The sequence below is a fragment of the Thunnus thynnus genome, chromosome 22, assembly GCF_963924715.1.
Source record: "Thunnus thynnus chromosome 22, fThuThy2.1, whole genome shotgun sequence".
NCBI classification, from domain to species: Eukaryota; Metazoa; Chordata; class Actinopteri; order Scombriformes; family Scombridae; genus Thunnus; species Thunnus thynnus.
The window spans coordinates 9,853,710-9,879,095 of NC_089538.1; the positions used below are offsets into that span (position 1 = coordinate 9,853,710).

A 25,386-nucleotide genomic window follows, 5' to 3' on the forward strand; every position below is an offset into this window, starting at 1 on the left:
ATCTAAACACCCTTTTCTAATCAAGCTTTGACACTTTGGGGACGTGTGTATTTCAAGACACAAGTGTTATTTTGAGATTTTTAATTGGCAATTTAGCCTGTGTGTGTGTGTGTGTGTGTGTGTGTGTGTGTGCGCGTGTGTGCGTGTGCATGTGCAAGACAGGAGAGCAAGGACAAAGAGTAGTGAGTTAACTAATAAAACTGTCCTAGACAATATGATCTAAGGTCTGGTTTAGTGTTTTTGTCATGAAATTCATGCCTATGAATTGGGAGCAGCTTTTGTATACGTAAATCATTTCACGAGTGAGTTTCAAGGTGTCCTTAATCCTCCTTACAATATAGTGCTCAGCTATGAAGTATTGCAATGTAAGGACAATAAGGTGTCATTTGAAGCTATACCCTTGAACTAAACACTTGATTAAAATGGGCTTCCCTGAGATTATCTCCTGCATTATGATATTGGGATGTCCCTGTAGCGTGTTACATTGCTGCCATCGACAGAAACACAGGCAGTCAGCAGTAAAAGATAAATAGCAGCCGTGTTGTGGTGTCACCGCAAAGATAAAATTGTGTAGGTTACTTTGTTGGTAACTGGCAGTTTGCCGTTAACATGCAGGATACGCATGATGAGATTTTGGACAAGTGTGACACAGAGTGTCAATGAGAACAGTGTATAAATAAATACATGAAACATTTGATTCTGAAAGTAACATAGACAGCAGTGGGATGCATTTAGAGGTCATCTGTCAGTTTCGTGCTGACCAGTGATGACTGCATCATTACGTAGCTGCTTGTACTGTGTTTGCTCTTTTTTTTGACATGAAAAGTTTCCTCTGTGTAACTTCTTTATTCTGCTCTTGGTAACATAAAAATAGATGGCTTTGTTTCTCTTATTGTCTTGAAAATAATGGTTTAGCTTCCAGGCAGAGCATTAAATGGTAAAAGCAGGGGCTTGGTTTTCAATCCTCTGACAGACCAAAGGTGTCATAGGATTTTTTTTTTTAACCCCAGGGATGAGGTGTAACATTATCAATATAACAAAAACAGAACTGTCAGACCTCACTTCTACTCAGTGGATGCTAGGTCTATTTAAAGCCATTGTTTTATCGGCAGTTCAGTGGTCAGCCCCGTCAAAAGTAATCTGCAATAATCTCTCAATCCAGTTAACACAACTATAAAATGCTCTATAATACGCTGCACTTACACTGGCTTGGAATTTAAATAAAATAAGATTGCAAAGGCTGCTTTGTTTTGAGAGATTTTTTTTTTTGGCATTTTCACCTGTATTGTAAAGGACAGTATAGAGGCAGAGAGGAAACAGGGGAGAGATAGAAGGGTATAACATGCAACACAGGTCCCCAGCTGGAATGGAACCAGGAATGTTGCGGTTATGTGGTGAGAGCCTTAACTATTCAGCTAGGTTCATACAGAAAAGAGGATGTCCCCACATAGTTTAGGGATGGATTGCTGTTCTGTCAAATCTTAAATGTGGAAATGCTGAAACTGAAACTACAGTTTTGAAATACTTACAAATTCCCTCATTACTGTAACTGCTTTCCACTGGTGATGACAACTTGACACAAAGTTGGAGAACTTCAGCTACCACTCAATAACTGAGGATGTTATGGGTGGAAAATGAACTCTTCTTGTACTACAAAAAAATACCACCACACCTTGCTGAGAAGTAAAAATGAATGTTTTTGACATAATGTGACTGCCAACAAAATACACTTGCATAAACAGATTTTTTTGGCCACTTGCAAAGCAGTGGAAACAAGCTGTAAACACAACACTGACATGATGATGGACTTGTTAGCAAACAGTTGCTTATTTACACGTTCCGCAAACAGTGAGCAACATTAGCATCCATGTGGAGTCGTGTTTATGGCCACCTAATGATTGAAAATCTGTTTTTCACTCTCTTTATAGCCCTCCACCAACTAAAGGATATCTGTTTAGCTGCTAAATGATCCACCACATTCACTAGCTAGTTGCTAACTTTATCTGTCTGGTGCTGGCCAGGTAGCGTACAAAACAATGAGCTTAAAGATGCTAAAGATGCTAAAAGAGCTGAGAGGAACAGTTGGTCATTATTTTTTCGATGTGGGTTTGTCACTAAGAGCAACACCTTTCACATACACATACTCATTTGATCTGCTGTTAATGTAAAAATAATAATTATAGCAGATTTAATTTTTGTGGCTATATGTAAAAAAAAATGGAAGAAATAATTTTTACTATTAGTAAAGAAAAGTTACAATGAAATAAATTGGTGCACCCTGAAATCACAACTGACTTTATCGCTCAATAACTCACATAATAAAATCCTGCTTTAGAGTTATCAGTTCAGTTGATCCCAGTTCATTTGTTCATCTTTGACCCAAACAGATGTTGGAAGGATGTATTTACCTATTAGTTCAGCCCTGATTGGTGCCTAATACCTTTGAGTGCTTAGCTGCTGGTTAATCTAACAACAAGGGCATTCGGCCATAGCCCAGTGAGTTAGGCTGCCACCTCTTAACTCTTGTGAGACACAACCCTGCAGACATGGCTGTATTTTACCTGCTGTCATCTACTTTAATGCCATTTATTCAGAAAGATACTGATATCATTTCTACTCATTTTTGAGGCTATAGTTTGTTTTTCTTGTGTTTGATTGCAGCACATGAAGCGTGCTGCTGTTATTTTGTCGCATCTGTCAGGTCAGACCCCCTCTGCCTTTGTGCCAAAGGGTGACTAAAGTGTTGCACATCACGGCCCTGTGAGCTACAAGAGTTTGTATAAGTCAAGCCGGCGTCACTTAACTGTATCACTGCTCTTAATTGTTGCACGTTCTGTTACAGTTAATCTTCTTAATCTGTTGGAGCGGTCGGTTAACGGGACAGAGTCGACTTGGGCCCATGAACAAAGGTCTGATTACTGAACACTAGGTCACTCAGTATGTGCAAAGGGGCCGAAGTAGGTCACCCAATGCCTGATGCCTTTTTAGCCCAATCTGAACACTATGCATCTCACACCCACATACTATGTTTATGTGGAAAAGAATTAGAATTTTTATTTTTTCCGGTCTGCATATACAAATTCATTTTTATACATACATAAACACACGACAAAAGAGACAGATACTTAAACAGAGCAGCTCAAAACAATAACCCAACAGTTTTTTTTTGTAGTCCGAAAAAAGGTGTAGGCTGAAGCCACAGCTTGTAATGCCGACCCTTTTAACATCTCGAAAGGTAACTTCAAACAACAAAAACAAAACAATCCAAACAAACAAAACAATACAAATCAATAACACTTAGGTATCTTGTTCATCATTCATATTTAATATGCTCATTTTAAACGCCTGTTTAAACTTCCTTAATGTTTTACATGTTTTCAGTTCCTCACTACAGTTGTTCCATAAATTAACTCCTTTGACTGTAATGCAATGATATTTTACATTAGTCCTCACTAATTGTTTTTTGAACATAGAAATTCCTCTCAAGTCATGTTGACATTCTCTCATTTGAAACAACTTTTGGGTACTTTCAGGTACTATTTGATTTTTAACTCTGTACGTGATTTGTACTGTTTTAAAGTTGACCAAATCTTTAAGTTATAGAGCCTTTAATTTAATAAAGAGTGGGTTTGTTGGTTCTATATAAATGGTTTAGTTGTTCTTATGGCTCTCTTTTGAAGGATGAGGATTGGGATTAGTCTTTGTTTTATATGTAGTTCCCCACACTTTCACACAGTAAGGTGTTTATATATGGGAGTGTAAAGGAACAATGTAAGATGTATAACAAAGCTTAAACTAAAAGATCTTTAACTCTATAATATTGCAATTGACTTTGATATTTTAGCTTTGATATAATTTATATGTGGCCTCCAGCATAATTTATTATCTATTATCACTCCAAGAAATTTCATTTCAGACACTCTTTCTATTTCAACGTCAACAGTTTCCTGTTAAGATTATAAATTTAGTTTTACTTAAAGTCAGTGTCAGTTTGTTAGAATCAGCATTTAGCATTTCCAATTATTTTCCCACTGTATCCAAAAGTTGTTTCAAATTCTTTCAAAATAAATATATAAATAATATAGTTGTTAATATTTTGGAAACCTATTAAACTATTATTTATGTAGAAAAAAAACAACAATGGTCCCAACACTGAGCCCTGGGTAACCCCACAAGTAACCTTCAATAGTTGTCAGTGCACGTATTGATATCTATTCTCCAGGTAAGTGCTTAACCAAGAGAGTGCTACCCCTCTAATTCCAAATCTATGTAATTTTTTCTTATCTTTTATAGAATATTTTTTCCAGTATTTTCACAGAACTGTGAAAGTAAAGTAACAGGTCTGTAATTAAAAAGCAACATGTATGCAGTGGAGTAGGCTTTGTATGCTGATTTCTATCCCACTGAAACAATCATTTGTCAAACTTTTTTCTGTGTGCCCAGTGAACAAGCCAATCAATGCTGGCATCTTAACTACACTTCACAGTGAATAAAGAAAAGTAGCATTTTCCATTCCAATCTGTAACACTTGTTCTTTTGTTATCAATTTTACCCTGTCAAAACCTCTTTTAAATAGGTCTGTTTATGTCTGGCATGGCGTAAAATGATGAATGAGAGCAGTAGCTGTACATCATATGCACACGCACTTACCCCCTTCTCAGGACCACCACATTAGGCCGGTCAAGGCTTATCTTGTTATCTTATGGCCTCTCTCATTGTTTGGCTGATGGACTGACTGGCTGCTTTTGAAAATACTAGCTCAGGCAGATCAGATTAGCCAGCACTATGCTGCACTATGGTTTTATGAAGCAGGTTTGGATTGAGAAGGAGTGACAAGCCCCCCCTCCACTTGCTATGATTGGTGTGACACACCAAAAGTCAGTGTTTGTCAGTTATGATAATGTCTTTACAGTCATTCTGTCATTTTAAAGGAAGAGTGTGGCCACAGCTGGTTGGATTTTCACAACAGATCACAAACAATTTAATAGCTAGTAGATGAACAATGAATGTCATTGAATAATGTATAATTAAAGCTAATTTGATTATGTTAGCTCATTACATCAAATCCTTATGAGTATAATGACTATATCAGAATAAGCAAATCAAATGACTGATAAGTAATAATAAGACTCTCAAGAAAGTGGATCAAACCAGGGGAAAAAGTTGTTGAAATGAATGCAGCCTGCAGATTGGAGTCAGGGTAAGATTCTGCATCCAAACGCAGTATTAGGTGCCTGTTATCGTCAATGTTGGATAAGCCAGTGTGTATCGAGGCAGGCAGATGTTGGTTCTGCTGAGATGGAAGGTGCGACCTCTGATGCATTACCAAGCTATAAATAGCGTCACGGAGGCGAGATCCTCCATCAGGATGCGCTTCAAAGATCAGTTACAAAGCGGGTTCTGTGCAGGGAGCAGACTGTTTGTGTTTCCTCCCTGTGGATTTGGACGTTTGGGCACCAGTGCTGATACTGTACAGCTTCTGTGTATTCAAACATAAAACCCGTTGCATGTTGCTTGTTCTGCTATGTTTAATTTTTATCCACTCCAATCCAAGTGAACTCCCACCTCATACACTATAATTCCAGGCTGCACCGCAGGAACGCCATCACTAGCTGTTTATTTTAGTCGTGTGTGACGTACTCACAGGATTATCTTCCATTATGACGGATGTCAAGCTAATTTTCAGATAAATCCAGATGTGCACAGCTGAACTCTTTATATAAAGTGCATCTGTTTCAGATAGCTTCTTTGGGCTTGAATGGGTTTTGCTATAATAAAAGCAGTTGTCAAGCTAATTTATAGGAAATCCACTTGAAATACTTATTTTTAATTATAGTAAAAGTATGGTTTGTTCAGTATCCAGAAACATTAACCTCCCTTTTCACTGTAGGCATGCACTGTATTAATAGTACAAGTTGTGGACTACTATGATTGGACTTGGAAATCACATTTTTGCATTGTACACACCCTTGTCCTTGAGTCGTCAATACTGTGTGTTTCCATAAAAGCAGTGAGAGTATTCATGCTTGCATCCTTTTAAAATGAAAGTTGTAGAAGTGACCTTGGTTTAAACTGAATGAAAAATAGGCAGAATTCAATAATGCTTGTGTGTGTGTTTCATGCAAGCCCAAGGTTACAAAGAGGTAGGCAGAAGCAACATAATAGAAGCACTCTACAAGCGAATACAGATGCACAACAGTGTGATGGTTTGTTGCCTAAATTTTCAAGCAAAGTTCCTAAGAAGCTAAGCTCAGCTGTCTTTAGTTGTGGTTTTAAGGTCTGTTATACACATGCTCTGCAAACACATAGGCTACAGTAGACACTTACTCACACAGAGAGAAACAGAATCATTTCGGTGCTTCAGCTTAGCGAGTGACAACAGAGCCGGAGTCCAATAATTTAAAAATAGAAAGCCTGCGACTTTGATCTCACCATGACGATGAGGAGTCCAAGTTTTATCATCCGTTCCAGCTGTGACTTCTTGTCTAAGGAGGGGAGGAGGGGGTGCGATATAGAGCCAGTAATTAGTTTTCCTGTTTTGGAGGTTTTACCTTGTTTTCAGGCTGTTAGACGAGTCAATAAAGATAAAGGTATTGTTCTCAATAAAGTAGTAGTTCAATCTAAACACATTGTGTCAAGTCTTAGAAAACCAGGGCAGATTGAGCCAGAGTTACTTCTTTTATTGTCTCTCTTCTGTTATCTACAATTATTCTGCGAGCTCTCTTGACGATGTCGTTGTTCGGCCACGGCGGTGCCCTGCTTTTGTCCAAATTCAATTTGATTGCATTCAATGGTAATAATCGTACAAGTGAAGTCCTCATTTGCATCACAGATGCTGATGGCTGCTTTTTTTTATGTCATCCTCAATTCGTTATTGTGCTATTTGGCTTCCCCCTCCATTCTTATCAGGGTGAATAGTAGCTCTTCACTGCAGCCTTAGAGTTGTTAGCAGTTTGAAGGTCACCCTGATGCTTAATACACCGCCTGTGTAATTATCAAAAACACAATGTAGTCTACTAAAAAAGAAAGTTAAACAGTGAGGCTTATAATTATTGCCTATAAAAGATCATTATACATGCAAAGTAAAGCCATTGTGAGTCGGTCCGCTTCAAACATGTTTACACAACCAAAATAAATGTGTACATCCCCCCTGATACCAACATGTCCGTGCAAATATTTCCTTCAGCATGGATAATGTTCTAGCTCATCTTCACTTTATATTATCTTGTGATGTGCACATACATTCTGCTTGACTTGGCTTAAAAATTTTGGCTTCTCAGTTTTAGAGAGAGCCATGCTTGTCAATCAGTTGCTTTAATTTTACTGCTTCGTCTCTCTGACTTCATTCAGATGGTAAAGCCTTACTTTTCAATGCTGTGAAACCCAAGTTCAAAAACTGTGTGTACATGTAAGCCAGCTGCAGCTTATCACACACTATGTGCTTGTTTTCTGTTTACTTCCAGTCACACTGAAGCCAGTCTTTGCCCTTCATGCAGCACCATGGACAGCGCCTCCTCCACCTCGCTGGTCGACAGCACATTTTATAATGTTATAAGGAACTGCGGTGCTGTGTCCCAGCAACGTTTCCCCCATTCTGATTGTGTGTTCACATCAAATGTTGTGGTGGTATTATGAGTAGTGATTTCCAGAAATAGATTTCCCAGACAGTTGGTCAAAGAGGCTTCCTCCTCTTGGATTTGTCTTAATAATCTTGCACTAGGGAACTGGCAGAGACACCAACTGCCGGATCGTTCAAAGCCGCCACATTTTATAGCCCACGCAGAGGAGTGGATCTGAATAGGCCTGGATCATGAAGCTGTTTGTCTTTAATGCTCAATGAGTGTGTATGTTTGATGCAACCTAGACAGCCTGAAGAGCTCCGGCTCCAGCTTTAACTGCTGTCTGTTGGAGGCCATTTCTATTTCATCCATCCCTTGTGTGGACCTTATGTGAATTTTAACTACCGAGGCTAACAGATATTCAGATCTGATATGAGATGAGCTGATGTGGGTTCTCCATGCTGATTGAAATGGCTGCAGAGACAGACACATGTCATGTCACGTGATTATTTTTGCACATATGGCTGTCATCAGTAGTCCAAGGTCATAAAGGTCAAGATATATATTGAGACTTTGTGATACTGACTTGCTTATTTATTCTTGAAAACTTGAAATATGAGATTATTTTTTTGTTTTGTTTTTTTGTTTTTTTTTTCTGAGGGAGAGCCTGAAGGTTAAACGCTGAGGCTCGCAAGAAACTGAAAGCCTTATCGATCAAGAGCTATTTTTGAAAGCGGGGTCGCATTAGCTAATGTAACTGCACTGTAAAAGCATCATGTGAAGGGCACCAAGATCCCTATCTGGTGGGCGTATGAAATGACACACACGACCCACTGAGATGGAAACTGTGCATATGGTTGGAGGTGGCCGAGGACCAGCAGGCCTTACATACTTAACTCCTTCCTCGGGGGGATTTTTGACCCTCAACATCAGCCTCGCTAAGCTGCAGCAGCTGAGCATTACATCAGTACTGAGAGTTGTGGTTCTTGTAATACCCGTAATTTGTGAAATCTAGGGCGATGATGTCTATGCCACACAAAGTGCTGATGTATAGATCTCACAATCGCAGAGTGACCCGACATCACGCGGACACCACAGAGAATTTTAAACCAAATTTAAGAGAGTAAACTCTTTAAAATGGAAGTGATTGCAATCAGACAGTCCGTAATGAATTAGAAAACGCTCTGGGGCTCAGCGAATCTGCTGAAAGCCTCTTCTCCTCTGTTCTCATTTAAGAGGGTTCCCGCTTGTCATGTTCATCATGGATGGACAAGTGATGCATGAGACTGCCCATCCACCCAACCCCACTCCCACTCAAGCCCACCAAGGTGACCTGAAAGGGCTCCATCAGCATATTACCCCATCTGAACTAAAAATGACAGGTTTGTCTGACAGCAACAGCAACAGAAAGCTTCCTCTGCATTCTTCCACCTCCACCTTCTCTCCCAGATAAGGGTCTTCTGTGCGTGCTCTTTGCCACAGATAGGTTGTGACTGACTGTCAGCTGTCCTGCTGACAGTGCAACAAAGCAAGTCAGTGGTCAGGATAATGTGGATGAGGTGCCATGAGTAAAAGCTGCTGCACAGATGGGAAACCCGACCTCAAAACACCATCTCCTAATGATGTGAGCTTCTCTCATTAATATTTAAGTGGGATTTAATTAAAAAAAAAAACTAAAATAAATCTAAGATCCTAATGACAAGAATTGCCTGTGTTGCCAAAGCCTGATATATCTTACTCCTCCGTTCCATAGAGCTCTGTTGTTGCCCCAGAATTATTAAAAACACGTAAAGGCACCACACTGTCATACTGGGCTACATGTTTCTTCGTTATGATGAGCATAGGCAGAACAATGTAGTCAAACGCATATACACCATCACTAGAGCACCAAATGTAAATTAATCCACTGCTGAAAATAATTCCCAACAAATGCACTATTTACTCCTGTTTGAGTAACACAGCTGTTTTCAGAAATCACTCAGCCTTTTTAAAAAATGAAATGATATATTTGTGAGCCATTTTAAAAGATTTACATCTCAATATGAATAAATGAGATTGGGCCTGAACTAAAGCATAGTTGACTTTGATCTTGTAATGGGATTTGTGAAAAATATAGAATAACACGAGCCTTATCCCTTAAAATATGACCAATGAACTACTCATTTAAGGGGATCTTTAGACTTACTTGATGAAAATGGTCAATAGGCTATTGTAACATTTTGAAAAGCATTTAAATAAATTAAGCAGGTCTGCTGGTTGGACAGCAAACACTTAAAGTAAACTGTGTCTGCAAAACTTGTGGAAATCAAGTCTGCCCTTCTGGTCAGTGCTGTCCATTAAGAGTATAAGCTTTCTGGTGCCATTTGTTATTGACAGAAAAATCTGCTGCTCAGGGAGCCCCTATACATTTCATACAAGGGTCAGGGACTGTCAAAACTATCCCAGCATGGAGAGCAGGAGTGTTTTCTTTACCTTAGGGTCAGTTCCTTTTCACTGATGAGACTGACAAGATTCTCAGTACCTTGGTTTGGTTTGGCACTGGTGGGCAACTGGAACAGAAACACTGCCAGATGCCTATACCCATCAGCCACTGGTAGCTTTGTTTATATTGTCCCAGCCAGGTATTGACACTAGTATCTGTGTATGTTTTTTTATCCTTAGATAAAAGTGCCTGCCAAATGAAATTGAACTTGGGAAGTAATCCATAATGTCATCTTTGCAGATGGTTATTTCAATGTTTCAAGCCCTGGAAAACTACATCAGTGGATAGGCTGCTATAGTAATACTGAGAAAACTGGAAAGTACTGTGAATGTTACAGTGCACAGTGTGGATGTGTCATCCCTATGACCAATACCTGGAAAAGAAGCAGGGCTGCCCAGTTGCCTCGGGGCAGCTAGATTTGGACCACTGTCAACGATTGAGTTTGGTGTGGTAGCCCCTGTTGGGAACCACTTTCCTCTGACTAATGAAAACCATTCAGCATTGGTAACTGACAACACAGTAGGAGCAGTACTGATACAACAAGCAAAAGACAAACTGATACTTTATTAAAAACTCTTAGGTCACGCAGATAAACAGGAGAGGGCAGCTAAAATAAAATCTGGGGCAGAGAGCTCTGCAGCAGAATCACAGCAGACACACTGCAGAATAGAAATGCAGACTCCTGGAACAAACTTTCATCTATCATTTCTACAATCTCAAAAACAAAAGATCGTGTTCAGCCTTTCTTTTTTTTTTTTTTTTTTTTTTTTTTTTACTGCATCCACTGCAGATCAAAACCAGCTCTGATCTGACAGTAACATCGAGATCTGATCAGGCTTACAGGAGGTCTTTATTCCACCTCTTGTATTTACCCAGCTAATACTTTAATTTTATGTAGAATCTAATTTTAAAATGGTGAATGAGTGAATAAATATTATTAACTCATATTCAGCATGCCTATATTTTTTTTATTTGCTGTCTTACAATACAGTCAGGAAAATGACAAGGTGGCTGATCAAACCCCGCTTTGCGTGATTGTATTCACTTGCAAAAATGACACAGCAGTATTTGTCTCCCAAAAGTCTGAGTCTGATTGGTTCATGAGAGGCGGGGGGGAGTAAGAGGAAGCAATTTTGGCTTAGTCCTGGTGAGCATTGCCTTGTGGGAAATCAGCGTTGTGGCAGCTCCTGTAATTAGTTCTGCTTGTTAGAAAAATGAAGGGGTTACTAATTAGCAAGTGGATGGCTTCTTGAGTTGTTGTGCATCTTTTCCCTCCTTTCCTTAAAGATCATTATTATCATCCCCAAGCAAAATGGAGGGGGGGAGAGAGAGGGAGAAAGACATAGAGAGAGAGAGAGAAAGAGAGAGGGATGCTGCTCAGTCGTGCCGCTCAACAGTTTAGCTCTAGCACAATGAATCTAGATGGACAGATCTCGAGGGGTGTTCTGTCATGCTCTGAGAGACAGGCTGCCTACTGTAAGCACATGCGGGCAAATGCCTGTAGCTGTGCAAGATTTTACTTTTCAAGTTCGCTTAACAAGCCAGTCAGTCTGTGTTTTCACATATCTTTACATACACACTGTTTCACAGATGTTTTATTTACAATGTATCCACATACAATTTTAACAGTTTCAATAGATTTATCATTCAAGAAATGTCAGATCTACTGTATTGTAACTTTTGTCACAACAAGCTTGTCTGTCACGCATAAATCTTGGCTTGTGCACGTTATTCTTTTCCGTCTGGCCTTGTGACAAACATTAAAATACAATGAAAATGGCCTGTTTGGGTCTGTTAGTAATTAATAGTGTGAGAAATGGTGATTTGATTTCACTGTTTGATATACACATATCAAATCTTAAAGATTAACTTCAGAGTGGCGACTGGACTCAAAGCTTGAGTCACTCACTTAGTCAGCACCTTTATTGTGATTGAAGATTTGTGAAAGGAATAGCTCAACATTTTGGAAAGTACATAGTTGGAGCCAGCAGCCTGTTAGCTTAGTCTAGCATAAATACTGTTAGCATTGGGAAACAGCTATTAAGCTAATTTCCTTGTAGAACCTTATCTCTATATTCAGTCAGCTCACCTGAGAATCCCAAAACATTTATATGATGCTAGTTGAGTTTTGGAGGCTTAATTTAATGCTGTGGAGATTGCAGTACGTGGACCATTGTGATGGTAGTTGAATCAAGTGTCACCAATGGTGGATCCACATTTAGCTTTTGGAATTTGATTCCTTGCAAGCTCTCAGAAATCTAAGCAGGAGGAAATGAGGTAGAAATAATATGGAAAGTAGCTCATAGGATTTATAAAATGTAATGCTGTTATCATAATTCATGATATATCTGTGATATATCTAGAAGAAATTAAGGGCTATTTTAAGGATAAAGTGTTAAAAAAATGAAGGAGTTATTATTCTGTATAATTTGGCTTGGATGGCGAAGCATAAAGGAAACGTAAGTCAAACCCTTTCAGAAATAGACCCCTTTTGTGGACTGACATCACATATGAAAATATCTATAATCCGCCACTGATGTTCAAAAGTCAAGACTTCCAGCCGTGCTTCCAGTCACCAATGTGCTCAGATTCCTCCGAGAGTCTCTCCTTAAGCTGTGGGCAATTTGAGAGGCCATAGCGGAAGTACAGTGTATTTGCATGATGTCACACTCTTCGTCGATAATTCTCCGTAACAGCGTTACATGCGTGCGGCTGCAGAGGGACATTTATCTCCCTCAGCTGATCCGCTTCCAAGAATGATCCTGATGTGACATTACGTAAGAACTGGAAGCGAGAGCTGCTGGTATTAGAGAACACACAAACTCCAGAGAACATACTAATCTCTCTATGTGATTATTAGTCATAATATTTAACGCTGGCTTAATGAGCGACCCACAGCGTAATCTCTATATGGCACATTCACCTGTTCTCCTCTAACCCTCCTGACTTGCCTTTGAGGCAGGTAATAGGGAGTGAAATAGAATAATTAAACCTTGAGGGTGCTGGGAATTACCAAGAAGATATGAAATGGGTAAAAAATTAGGTTATAGTTGAATAGCTTTGTGGAAAATCTCAGGATTATCTCAGCTTCTGCTCAATTTTTTTTTTTTTTTTTTTTGCAAATGTTTAATTTCAGCTTCCTCATCTCTGTAATTATTCTGTAAATATACAGAGGCAAAACCTAATATATGGTAAATTATGAGCTGTTAAACAGAAACAGTGGGACACAGTGTGTTGTGACATTCACAATGACTGCAGTGGTGGATTTTTTTCTCAAAGTAAAACTCACTCCCAAGTAGAAGTTCTTTGAAGTTAAAGGGAATTTTATTTGAATTAGTAAGTTCATAATTTTGTCACGATAAACAAAGGGAGCTTGAAACAATTTAATTAATAGATAAGCATTTTTTTAATCTAGAAATCTGTTGGGATAGAATGTCAACACCCACATAAGCTTTCACCTCATGAACCAGAGTGTAAAACTATCAAGAGATTTAATATGCAATGCAATGCAGGGTCTTTTAGCATGCAAATGAATCACTGGGTTGACAAGCCTGAAGGCCTTGTCTAAAAATTTGTATATTTGCCCTGCACTTTTAAAAGCTCACAAGATCAAACTGGATCGTTTTCTGCATTTCATCGGGCATTGCGCATCTTATCAACGCACGCCAGTGCCGCCACATTGTGCACATTTCTTTCTGAAGACTGTGTAGGCTGTGAAACAAAGCCTTGATATGCTAAGATCTGAACAAAAAGCTTTGTGTTTGTTCCCTTGCAGCTCGAAGCAGAGGCCTAAAGTGACGTTTATTTCACACATAAACACGTTTTTCGGAGATGAAATGAGCACACTTCAGTCAGGCAGTTGGTGGAAGGCTTTTGTTTCAAAAATAGACTGTCTGTGTTACAGTGCTGCACATGCCAAATATGCCTGCTGAGAATGATGGCAGAGAATTGAGTGATTGTTAAAAGACTGGAGTTACTTTGGCATGATCTGGCATGCATCCACTCACGGAGGCAAAGTTATCACATTAAAACTGGCAGCACTGAACCTGCAGGGCGGCGAGTTCTTACAGCCTTAAAGTCTTTGTTGACTTAAAAGAAAAGTTAAACATTTTGGGAAATACACATGATCACTTTCTTGGCAAGAGTTAGATGCGAAAGTTGAAACCACTTACTTGTTTGTCCATTAAGTCTTGAGCTGGAGCCATAAGATGATTAGCTTAGCTTAGCATAAAGACTGAAGCAGAGGGAAATGGCGAGCCTCCGTCTGTCCAAAGGTAAAGGTTAAATAAGAGAGATGTATATAATAAATGACTACCGGTACCTCTAAAGCACACTGATTAACATGTCACATCTGTACAAAAATGTTTTTAAAAAGTATAAAAATGACAGGTTGTACTGTCTTTGTGCTAAGCTAGTCTTCTCCTGGTTCCAGATATGGAACTTACTTTCAGCAAGAAACAAAATTTTGAACTATTCCTTTAAAACACATTTTGAATTTAATTTTTTTTTTTAATCCTTTCTAAGTTTGAAAATATTAGTTTCATTTGAAAATTTTTACCTTTTTTTTGCCTTTCCCTGTCACTCTACTTTACTTTTACAGTGTATGCCAGGATATGCCAGAGAATCTGATATGAGTTGACACCCCTTGATTCAAACGGGTGAAATTGAAATGACATTTTTGAATGAATTTCAAGGAAATTCATGTAGACACAATCTAATCTTACTCAGCTTGCGACTGACACAGTATGCGGGCACAGCAGTGGGGAGGAATCTGTCCCTCAAGTCTTGTCCACTTACATCACAGTCAGTCATCGCCGTCACTGTAACTGTGCTGTAATGTCTCTCTCTATCGTCTATTCATCTTGTCCGTCTGGTTGTGTGCGGCATGCTTCACATCTATGTCCTGTTTTCTCTTTCTCTCCTTCTCCCCCCCTTTTACTTCTTCTCTCTTTGTGTTGGATGAGAAGGCGAGTCCTGGGGCGCCAGAGGATGACAGCAAGTTGTCGGTAGGTCCTGTCTGATTGACACTCTTCCCGTCTGCTTCTGTGTTTGTCCCTGTTTCTGTGTAGATGTAGTAGCGTAACTTGTGTTTCTCCCACCATACTGTGAACAAGACATGTACACTGTTATCTCTAACCTTCAGCCTCCCCGTGTGCAGAGAGTAGCTCTGTCTGTTTTCTGAACTTTTTATTTCCAGATTCATTTTGTACACAGCATGCAAAAAAGCAAACCAGGAAGGAGCATGTGTTTAGAAAATCTAAGACACTTCTAACACTTTCAAAAACGTAAACCAGGGTGTTAAGTTTTCATCCAGATTGTAAAGGAAGCGGATAAAACAGGGCGGCAGAAGGAAACTCTACGGGGTCCCACTGAGAAGTCACATCCCTGAGAACATACAGTACACAAGCCCTGGCAGTCTACATGTGTCCCTTGCCTCCCGCTCACACCCATATGGGCCTGTGAATTAGCACCTGACGCCTCCTGTGCCTACGCATCACCTGTGGGCAGCCAAAGGCGGGCACACTCCAAACAGCTGCCACCTTGCCTGGGTCCAGACCTTTGAATCCGCCCCCTCCACCGAGTTGAACGAGTGACAACGAGTTGAAAATTCAGTCTGATATCAGGCAAGATGCCGCCTGCAACGGTGTCTATTTCCCACATTTCTCAAGTTCAGCCTCGGCTGCTGGGGCGACCTTTTGCAACGGCTGTTTTGGGAGAAAGAACTCATATGCCACTTTAATTTTGAATGCATGTCTTAACCCATGGGGCTTATATTTTAAGAAGCTGGAGTACTTTATGGTAGTTTTTACTGGGTTGCAGGTTCCGCTTAGGGGTTTTATGCAAAAGAGGATTAGGGAATCATATTCCAACTGGGAGCACAATTGAAGGTGCTAGAACATCATATATTCATGAACAAATGTTGCAGTTACATGAATACTTCTCTCTGTGCATAAAATGTGCCTAAAATGACCATTCTTTATAAAACAGCATAGTTTCCTGCACTTAGTTAAATCAACTTGGATTAGAAATGGCTTTAGTAAAGTGCTTACATTTAATAGTCTGATGCATATGTGCTTTATGATAGAAATTTTTACCATTTAGTGAACCAGAGTTATGCATTTTTTTCCAATCAGGAAGCATGTCCTAGGTAAAGAGTCCCAGCAGCAGGATGTGTGACTGACATGATATCTGTCCTCTCACAGGCCAGGCCTCGGCTTCAGAGGGGGGGTAGTTCCGCCTCCCTGCACAACAGCTTGATGAGGAACAGCATTTTCCAGCTCATGATTCATACGTTGGACCCTTTAAGTGAAGGTGAGACGGTCAGACAAACTGCACACAGAAAACACAACTCTGAAATGCTGTATTTCACAGATGTTCTCATTTACTGTCCATAAATGTCTCTATTTTCAGGTTGTTCTTGCCTTGAACTTGCTTCTCTCTTGAAAACTGAAAGCGGTTTTGTGACAGCGTGGTTCATTTTGAAACAAACCAAACTGGAAGAAAATTATGTTATGAGCACATAAGAGGTGTTGTTGCCCTGAACTTTAAGCTCATATTGTCAGCATGGTGTTTTTGGCAGTTTTTTATTCAGTCAAAATAAAAATATCAGCTTCCATCCGTTTGCAAGTACTTCATGTACACCTTAAAATCCAGAAGCTCCGTAACATTTAGAAACACTTGTTTAGCCCCCACATGTCTGGGACGGCATTGATCCTTTTTTAAAAATAGTCGACAAGGCGAGCTCAGTGCTGTGTCAGAGCACAACCGAGGTGGAAGATCATTTTCCTTTAATCCAAGATGAAGGCCTATTAGCTTAGCTAAAGGAAATGTAAAACGGCGGTGTCAGTGCTCGGCACAGAGGATGAATATGTTAATACGCTAGGGGAGGTGCAGTGTCATCCCATTCTCAACCCACCGCGAAAAAGCCGAGGGAAAAGGAGAATGGGGAGCGAAGAGGCAACAGGGGTTCAAGGAGGGCTTGAGGAATTTGTCATTACACTCTCTTCTTTTTAGTTTTGATGAAAGGTCTTTGAATTAGATGTGGAAGAAGTATATCGTGACATGATGAATCCTAATCCTTTAAAAAATGAATACTAATGCTGAATACTAATGCCTGCTTACTGTATGATGTCATTTTTTATTCCCCTTTTCGCTTTAGCTTTCTCTGAAATGTATGTGCAGTGTGTTATTTGATTAAAGCATCAGTGACAGCATTATTAGATAACAAAATACAACATACTGTAGGACAAGGTCAAACAGCCATTTATAAGAAAAAAACTACGGTCTGACTAAATATGTCCCCTCTGGATTGATTGATCACATTAGGAGACATCTGCTCAGTAGTGAGGACGCATTTCAGCTTTCTCCGAAATGACTTTACATTCCTTGAAAGCCAAACCTTGAATGAGTCAGCTCAGGAAAGATTAATAGGCTGTGCAGAGACGGGCCTTAAAGTGCCCATTAACATGCATCAAGTCGTTGTTGTACGCTGAATCCAAGGCGTCCTGTCTCTGAGTGTATTCATCTGTCTATTTTGGTGATTAAAATGTAAATCATAGCCTGCTGGGGGGAATGGGAGCCTTTACGGACAGGCGTATATGTACAGTTATACATACTCCACCCTGCTGCTCCTTGTAGAGGTATTTATCATGGTGGTTTTGTTTGGGACATCAAACACGCACTGATGATGGTAGACTGAAATATTTTGTTTGACTTCAGGAAGATAAATAGACTGGATTGTGCGCCTCTGTTTTTTCTTATTGTTCAGGTCTAAGTCACAATGAAACATCTAAAAATAAATATCTAAATAAATGTCCTATGTGTTATAAATATAATGTTAGTGGTGGATTTAAAATGGTCAAACAGGCCAATTCTGCTTCAGTATGAATGCAGCAGAAATGTGAGGATGTTGCACAGTTTGCCAGATTTGACTGATGAGCCTTTTGGCAAATTACAGGCTGGAAATGAATGCACTGAAAAACACAACAACAGTGTGACATGACTTGAGGATTGAATTAATTAACACAGAGAACAAAAGCAACACTTTGGGCTTCATTTTTATTCGTATATATTATTTTGAATTTTCCATGTAGCAGGTTGGATGTTTTCACAAGCTACAGTGAACATATAGCAGCGATGATGGACTTGGATACATTTTGAAATGCACTCATCAGATGCCACGTGTGTTTATAGTGTTTAATGATTTCATTGACCGTGTTACTGTAAGGGCCCGATAAAGGTCGACCCAGTTCAGAGATGAGCAAATGTTTTCTGTGCACCTTTACCAATATCATTAATGCAAAGTAGCATTTTGTTGGTGCACTCACTGCGTGGAGAGAGTTGAACAGGTGCATCCATCAAAGATGGAGGCTGTGCTGCCTGTCCTCATGTGCTCTTAGGCTTTAAGTGTAGCTCAGCTGGGCCGCGGGGGAGCTGGCAGGACTCCAGCCATACATTTTTCATACACATTTCTCAAAATAAATTGTCTGTGCTTTGCAGCCGAGGGAAAGTCTGAGGTTGTTTGCTAGTGCTGGGAAATGTTTACCTTTCACTTGTTCGACTATCAGAGTGGGGTAATTAGGGATGTGTGTGTGTGTGTGTGTGTGTGTGTGTGTCCGTGTTAATGTGTGTGTTTGTGTTTGTGTTCTGGGGGTTTTTCCTGACTCAAAATGAGGCAAAGGTGGTAACTCAAAAAACATGTAGAAGTTCCTAAGCAGATTCATGAGTGACTCCTCACTCCGTCATTACTTCCTTAATCTTGCAGCATTTGATCTGTAATTGACTAAAATTCACTTTTAATGACCATGTTACTATGTTGTTTTGTCATCTAGTGCCACCACAGTTGCTTTTAATGCATTTAATGCAACATAAGTAGGTTGTGAATAAGACAATTTACCATTGCATTTCTATAATTGGAGTCACGATGGACAGTTAAAAAAAAAAAAGTATCAAAATCAATGCAGCAGAACCAAAGAGATCTTTTTTATTATTGTCAAAGCTTTCATATACAGGTGTGCAGCAGCATTCCCCTCTATGCAGGAAAAACCCTGGTTAATGTTTGTGGATGTCTAGAGTATGTGTGTGGGCATGCAGGTGTGCCTCTCTTAAAGGAATAATTTGAAATTTTGGGAAATATGCTTCTTCGCTTTCTTGCTGACAGTTAAATACAAAGATTGATTCCAATCTCATATCTCTCTGTTGAAAATGAAGCTGTGGCCAGGACAAAGTTAGCTTAGCATAAAGACTGGAAACAGGGGGAAACCGGGCTCTTGCCAAAGGTAAGAAAATACACCTACCACCTCCTCTAAAGCATACAAAGCGTGAGCGTGACAAGACAGTGCTGGCTGTAGCTTCATATTGTGTGTACAGAGTGATATCGATCTTCTCATCTAACTCTTGGCAAGAAAGGTTATTTCACAAAATGTCAAATTATTCCTCAAGTTTTAATCCTTTCATTAATTTACTAGTATATTTTAATAGTACATTTCTCATCATGGAATAATACATATCAATGGTTAAATGTGCGCTATCAGACTAAATATCACCTGGATTTATCTTATGCTCTGTTTCTGTCTTCCTATCTTTCTTTCTTCTACTGTCCCCTCAGAATTTGCTGACTCTGGTGAGTTACTCTAATTTCTGTATCCCCCCCCTCAAAAAAAAATCTGTTTGTTCTCATTCCAACAGCCTGGAGGCAACTCTTCTTGCCGACATGTCCCTTATGTATACATTTCCCAAGCGCTGCTGTACTGTATGTCAACTCTGTACTGTCCATCCCTGCAGACTCTTTCCTTCAAATATCCATTCTCTTCTGTGGATGTATTCTCCCCGGACACCCTCTGTGACCATTTCTGCATCGTTTTCCCCATTGTCCCCAATCCTCTCTCTCCTCTTATGAACTCCCTTTGGTTCTAGCTTTGGAGCGCTGCTCTCTGTGAGACAGGTAGGCCCCAAAATGAGAGATTTGCGTTATCTTGTCAACATTGTCCTTCAACTCCAGGTTTGTGAGGTCTCTGAAAGGTGTTTCACACTGCAGACATTCAGCTAAAGGAAGGAGATGGAGTGCCACATCCTACAGTAAAGTAGCTGTCTTGACTTGACAACGCTGTGCTTAGTTCATGATTTGGTATTCTGGGCAGATGGAGAGACTTGGTCAGCTGTTTTCTCTTCTCTTCACACGGCCTTTGTCAGGATTTAGAGTCAATAAGAGCTTGACAGAGCAATTAATGGCAATGGACTAAAATTTGTTTGCTTCTACAGGCTTTTACAATTAGCTGTTCACACCAAATCGTTATCGATTTTAAGTATTCAAATGCTTTTTTTAGAGATACAGTAGATGTTTAATCAGCATCCAAATTTCGTTCAAGAACAACAGTTTTCTCGTTCCTGTTATAGTGAATGTCCTTCAGTTTAATAGTACACCTTTAATCCTGCATGCTTTTGTAACACGCAAGAGGCATGTAATAGTCCGGTACAGTTAGTTCCAGGCACAAGTGCACCGCATCTCTTTTTCCATCAGTGCGGAGCTACAAACAATATCACTTAGGAGTGGCATCAAATATTGAACTACAAAGAGAGATGGGGAGGGAGAAGGGCAGAGTGGCTCTCATTCTACTGTCTGAGCCCGCAGTGGATGGTTGAAACAAGCCACGCAAAACAGCATTCACAACTCAAGCTGAGTGCAAGCCTTTAGCTGAAGTCCTTCAATAAGATCTATCACCCATAGATCTGAACTCTGGTGGTGAGTCTGTGCATATCCATAGCTTAGGTTGACCTCAGTATGGAGGAAGGTTGGGTGCTTATGTATGCAGGACATATAGTATACTAGGGGTGATTCCATGAAATTATACGCATTTTTGATAATAATGTGCAAAGATAAAGAATTAATCCATATTTTCAGATATATTTGAAATGAACTCCTTGCGTTTACTCAGCAACACTGCTGTGTGATGATGAAGTGCAGCCCTATAAATATGGCGGCACAGAGTAAAGATCTCATCAGACACTTTTCCTGCCGATCATTATCTCACTGAGATAGACTTGAAAAGATTGCTCACAGTGCCAGTGTGGTCTTTGTTGATATGAGGCCATTTTTATTGAGCAGACATTGTACGCAAGTCCGCCAAAACCCAAGCAGAGAGAGGACAAGGTCATATTTGTAAAACCTCATGTACATATTGATATTGGCAGACAGTGCGTTTATGCGTTAAACTGGTGAGGCAATGGGTGGTTTGACCAACTGTTTCATTGGGAAAGGTTTTGATGCAGACATGGAAGGAAATAAGTCCAACTTACTGTAGGTTTATGTGCGTGATTTATTGTGAGATCTATTTGGACAAATTCATGTTCAAAACAGAAGGAAATTAATAAGCAGATGAGGAAACGAGAAAGGGAAAAGGAAACTTACAACTTTTCAATTTTAGCCTCATGACATTCCATTATTTTTATAGCCATAAAGGGTGAGAGGTGAATCCACTCATCCGGTCAACATTTCCAGATTGCCCCATACTGTCCCCCCCACCCCCCCATCCCTCTGCCACCAGTACTGTCTGTGTGGTGACCCAGGGCCCCATTGATCACATGGTTCAATAATGTAACCGCTGTCACTGACCTTCCAAACCCAATGTTTTCCATTAATGCAGATATAATATATTGACATTCTACTGTACGCTTTTCATTATTGGTGTCAACTTAACATTTAACATTTTCAGCATTTGATTACATGTAACACACACTAAGAAAATGAGGGTGTACCTGTATGTTTGAAAGAGAAGCATCTTCATATACATATTAAAAATTAACTAAATAATGTACAGTATTTATAACGTAATAAGTATATTGTAAAAGCATATAAAACTACATGTTTACTATTAATGTGAATTTGAGAAAAAGATGATGAAAAGTCATATTTTGTTTCATAATTATAATGAAAAATTACAATATGTTGATTGGCGTGTCATGCAAAATATACTATATATGGGAGATCTTATTTTTTACACAAATAGTTCAACAATTTGGGAAATATGCTAATTCTTGCTGAGATTTAAATGAGAAGATTGATGTCACTCTTATATGAGAGTGACATCAATCTTCTCAGCAAACTCTCGGAAAGAAAGCGAATAAGTGTATTTCCTAAAATCAGCAATAATTTCTTTAATATTTATTAATGTGTATTTCATAAGAGATCCTTACTTGTTTCGCTAGATAATTGCACTTCCAGTATGTTATGTAACTGTGACCAGCCAACCGACACCTACCAACCCATCATCCCTCCATCTCCAGCACCAACACACACACACACACACGTATATAACACACACACACACGCACACACACGTCACACCCCCCTCCCGCGCCCTCTGAGCCACCCCGCGCCGGGTGGGTGAAAGAATCAATGTTAAAAGCCTTTTTGCTTCAGCACAGACTGTGAATTTCCCTGACACCCCAACCCCCAGCAGACAGAGCGGGCATGCACACACACGCACTCACACACACAGCTCACCAGAGGTTTAGAGGTCACACCACAAGGACAAGAGGGCCCCTGATAAACGACAACAAGCCTCCCTCTCTCTCTCTCTCTCTCTCTCTGGTAACAGAGGGCAAACAGATGACTGCGCTGCCAGTGATTGTGTCGTGGGTTAATTGCCCTCCGAGCAACCTCAGTTAGAGGCCAGCTTTGCAGTTGGTAGTGCACTTCAAACCTAAATCGCCTGATCATACGGGATTGAGGCACTTGTCTGGGAGTGCAGCAGATGAGCAAGACACTCTCAAAGGGGACGTGTTTTCATCTCATTAGATTGTGTTTTCAGGGCTGCCAAGACTCGCATTTGGCATGAGAATCGCACCATAATCCCCTCAAATGTGAGTGGAGTGGTTGCCCACTGTTGGGCAGAATTCGATAGTAGTGTGAGTGCATGTGGGCTTGCGGGTGTGGGCATATACAGTACTTACTGCACTGCGCACCTACAACATTTACAGAGCTTGAAATCTATGCTTGTTAAAGAGAGTTTAAGTGTCAGTTTACCCAAGTTATGGAAAACATTTATCTCTCTAGTTGTATATAGGTAGCTTTGGTTTTGTTTGGAAATGGATCACAGTGAAGTCTGCTGAGTACGCAGAATATCAAGGTCACTGTTACTCTTCAGTTTCTTAGCCACGCTAAGGGTGTGGCTCTAAGGATGGCAACGTTGGTCAGCTGCTTTGGTGATGTGTACTTAAAAGCACCACCATGAGGTTTGCATTTGTGGTTTTGTGGATGGATTGTCAATAAAATGTGGTACAGAAATCCCTGTTCCACTCAGGATTAGTTGTAATCATTTTTCCATCTAGTGCCACCATCAGGAGAGGATTATTATATTGTCCAATACTTTGGTTTATGACTAATACCTGCAAAATTAATGACATTCCCATCAGCCTCAGCTTTATTTTGTGTTTAGAGCTAATTAGCAAATTATAGTATGCTAACACGCTAAACTGACATGGTACACATTTTACCTTCTATGTTAGCATTTAGGTGGCAGAAATATCAGATCCAGATATCATAAAATCTGGGCAAATAAAAGCCAAACAATTTACTTGAATGAGGTAATTAGGCATTATGTAATGTGGGTGAACCAATGTCCATTTGTGTAGGACATAGGTGTGGTAATTGAAATAAGTACAAAGCTTATAAATGAGAAAATGCCTTTTTTAATTTTGTTGTAGAAAATTATGTAATACACCAACCATTATATATTTGATATATTTCTAAACATATTTGTACCTCTTGGTTAAGAGAATTGGACAGAGCAATGCTAAAAACTGAATCCCCATGCCATTAGTTATTTATTGTCAAACCAGGCAGAACAGCATGTGTTAGAGTGCAGCTCCAGGCTGTGAGCTACTGTACTTTCCAAGATAAAGTGCAGTGTGGGAAGTCTTGTGGTCTGGTGTCTTCTGTTCTGCTGCTTCACGCTCAGCTGCAGGTTTGAATTCCCGGCTAATTCATCATGCAGATGTGCTGACCGTCTATTTACTGTACCACGAAGAACTGCTACAGTAAGGGAATCAAATTAATTGTTCGGGTTTCATTGTGGAAATAAAATGCTGAATCATCAAGCCTTTGACTAAGCTTGCGTGCAGAGGAGAGGAGGACTCATCTTTTTGTTGCATGTTGACCCAGTAAAATCTCTTCTGACTTTCCTGTTCTGTTTGTTTTTTAATATATCATTTTATGAACCTCTTATATATATATTTTTTAGTATATTGACTGCCCCTGCCCCCTCCCTCCTTCTTCTTGCAAATCTTCTCTAATAGCATCTAACCTGTGCCATTGGCAGGCTCTTTATCAGACTGAGTTATTGTTCGACTATGATGTATTTTATTTATAATTCAATTCTTGCTGCTTTGTTTTGCACTTATGCAGGGATGATTCGGAGAGACTTTGTCTTTCTGTATACAGTATGTCACCTTCTTGTGCCTGTGTGAGTGTTTGTACAGTATATGATGTAGATCCAGCGGACCTGTCTTGTTCTGTCATGTTCACTCTTTTCCTTTTCTCTGTGTGTTCGTTGCCTTACCCTTGTCTTTTGCTGTGATGTTGTAGAGCTTGGGACTTATGGGAAACTAAAATATTATCACTCAATGACTGAGGAAGGTAAGCCCGAATGTTTTCACTTGATTCTTTGTGTCAGCTTTTGCCATCCCTCTTTGTTTTCTCCATCTTAATCATGAAACAGCACCTCCAGCCCCATTGTTTTTGTTTTGTTTTTTTTTCCGCTTGTGACATACAGTTTTGGCTTTTTAGTTGGACAACCTCTCTGAGATTTCACTGACATAAGTGCAAATCATGTTAGCCATGCCATTTTTTTCAATTTACTTTTTATTCTCATTTTTTTATTTTTTTTTGGCTTAATTTTCAGTTCTGCCCAGAAAATATGTACATATTGTGTGTTACTGTGTATAGTGATTTTATGGATTTTTTATTCTACTTATTAATAAGATATTTTAAATGAAGATAACTGCAGTCATATGTTGCTTATGTTTTATTTTGTGAGAAACAAACTGCTACGTTGGATTCTTGGTGAAATTTTAAGACATTTATTATTATGCAGGCTGGTAAACCCTCACACAAACACACGCACGCATACACACACACACAGATGAACAGCATACCATCCCCTGCCCCACGCTCAGTAAACATAAGCACAAGGTTTTCTTTTTTCTTTTTCTTTTTCTTTTCTCCTTTGGCACTGTTTCCATTCTGCGCCGCTGAGAAATACATCATCCATGCCTCAGCGCTCACTTGGAGGTTCCACTTGCACCAGCAGCGAGTGCACAGTCGTAAGATGTACGTTGCTGAATTTG

General features: G+C 39.7%; 1 protein-coding gene across 4 annotated transcripts in view; it reads left to right on the plus strand.

Annotated features, from left to right (window-relative positions):
• LOC137174530 (sodium/potassium/calcium exchanger 2-like) overlaps positions 1–25,386 on the plus strand; it is a 46,070-nt gene that overhangs the window by 4,942 nt on the left and 15,742 nt on the right. For 2 of the 4 annotated variants that reach the window (XM_067579883.1, XM_067579884.1), the window contains exons 3-4: positions 15,009–15,047; positions 16,245–16,353. In XM_067579883.1, coding sequence (XP_067435984.1) covers positions 15,009–15,047; positions 16,245–16,353 — 148 coding nt within the window. Of the gene's footprint in view, positions 1–15,008; positions 15,048–16,244; positions 16,354–19,648; positions 19,664–24,625; positions 24,677–25,386 lie in introns of all 4 variants that reach the window. The other 2 variants (XM_067579886.1, XM_067579885.1) reach the window with 2 other exon arrangements.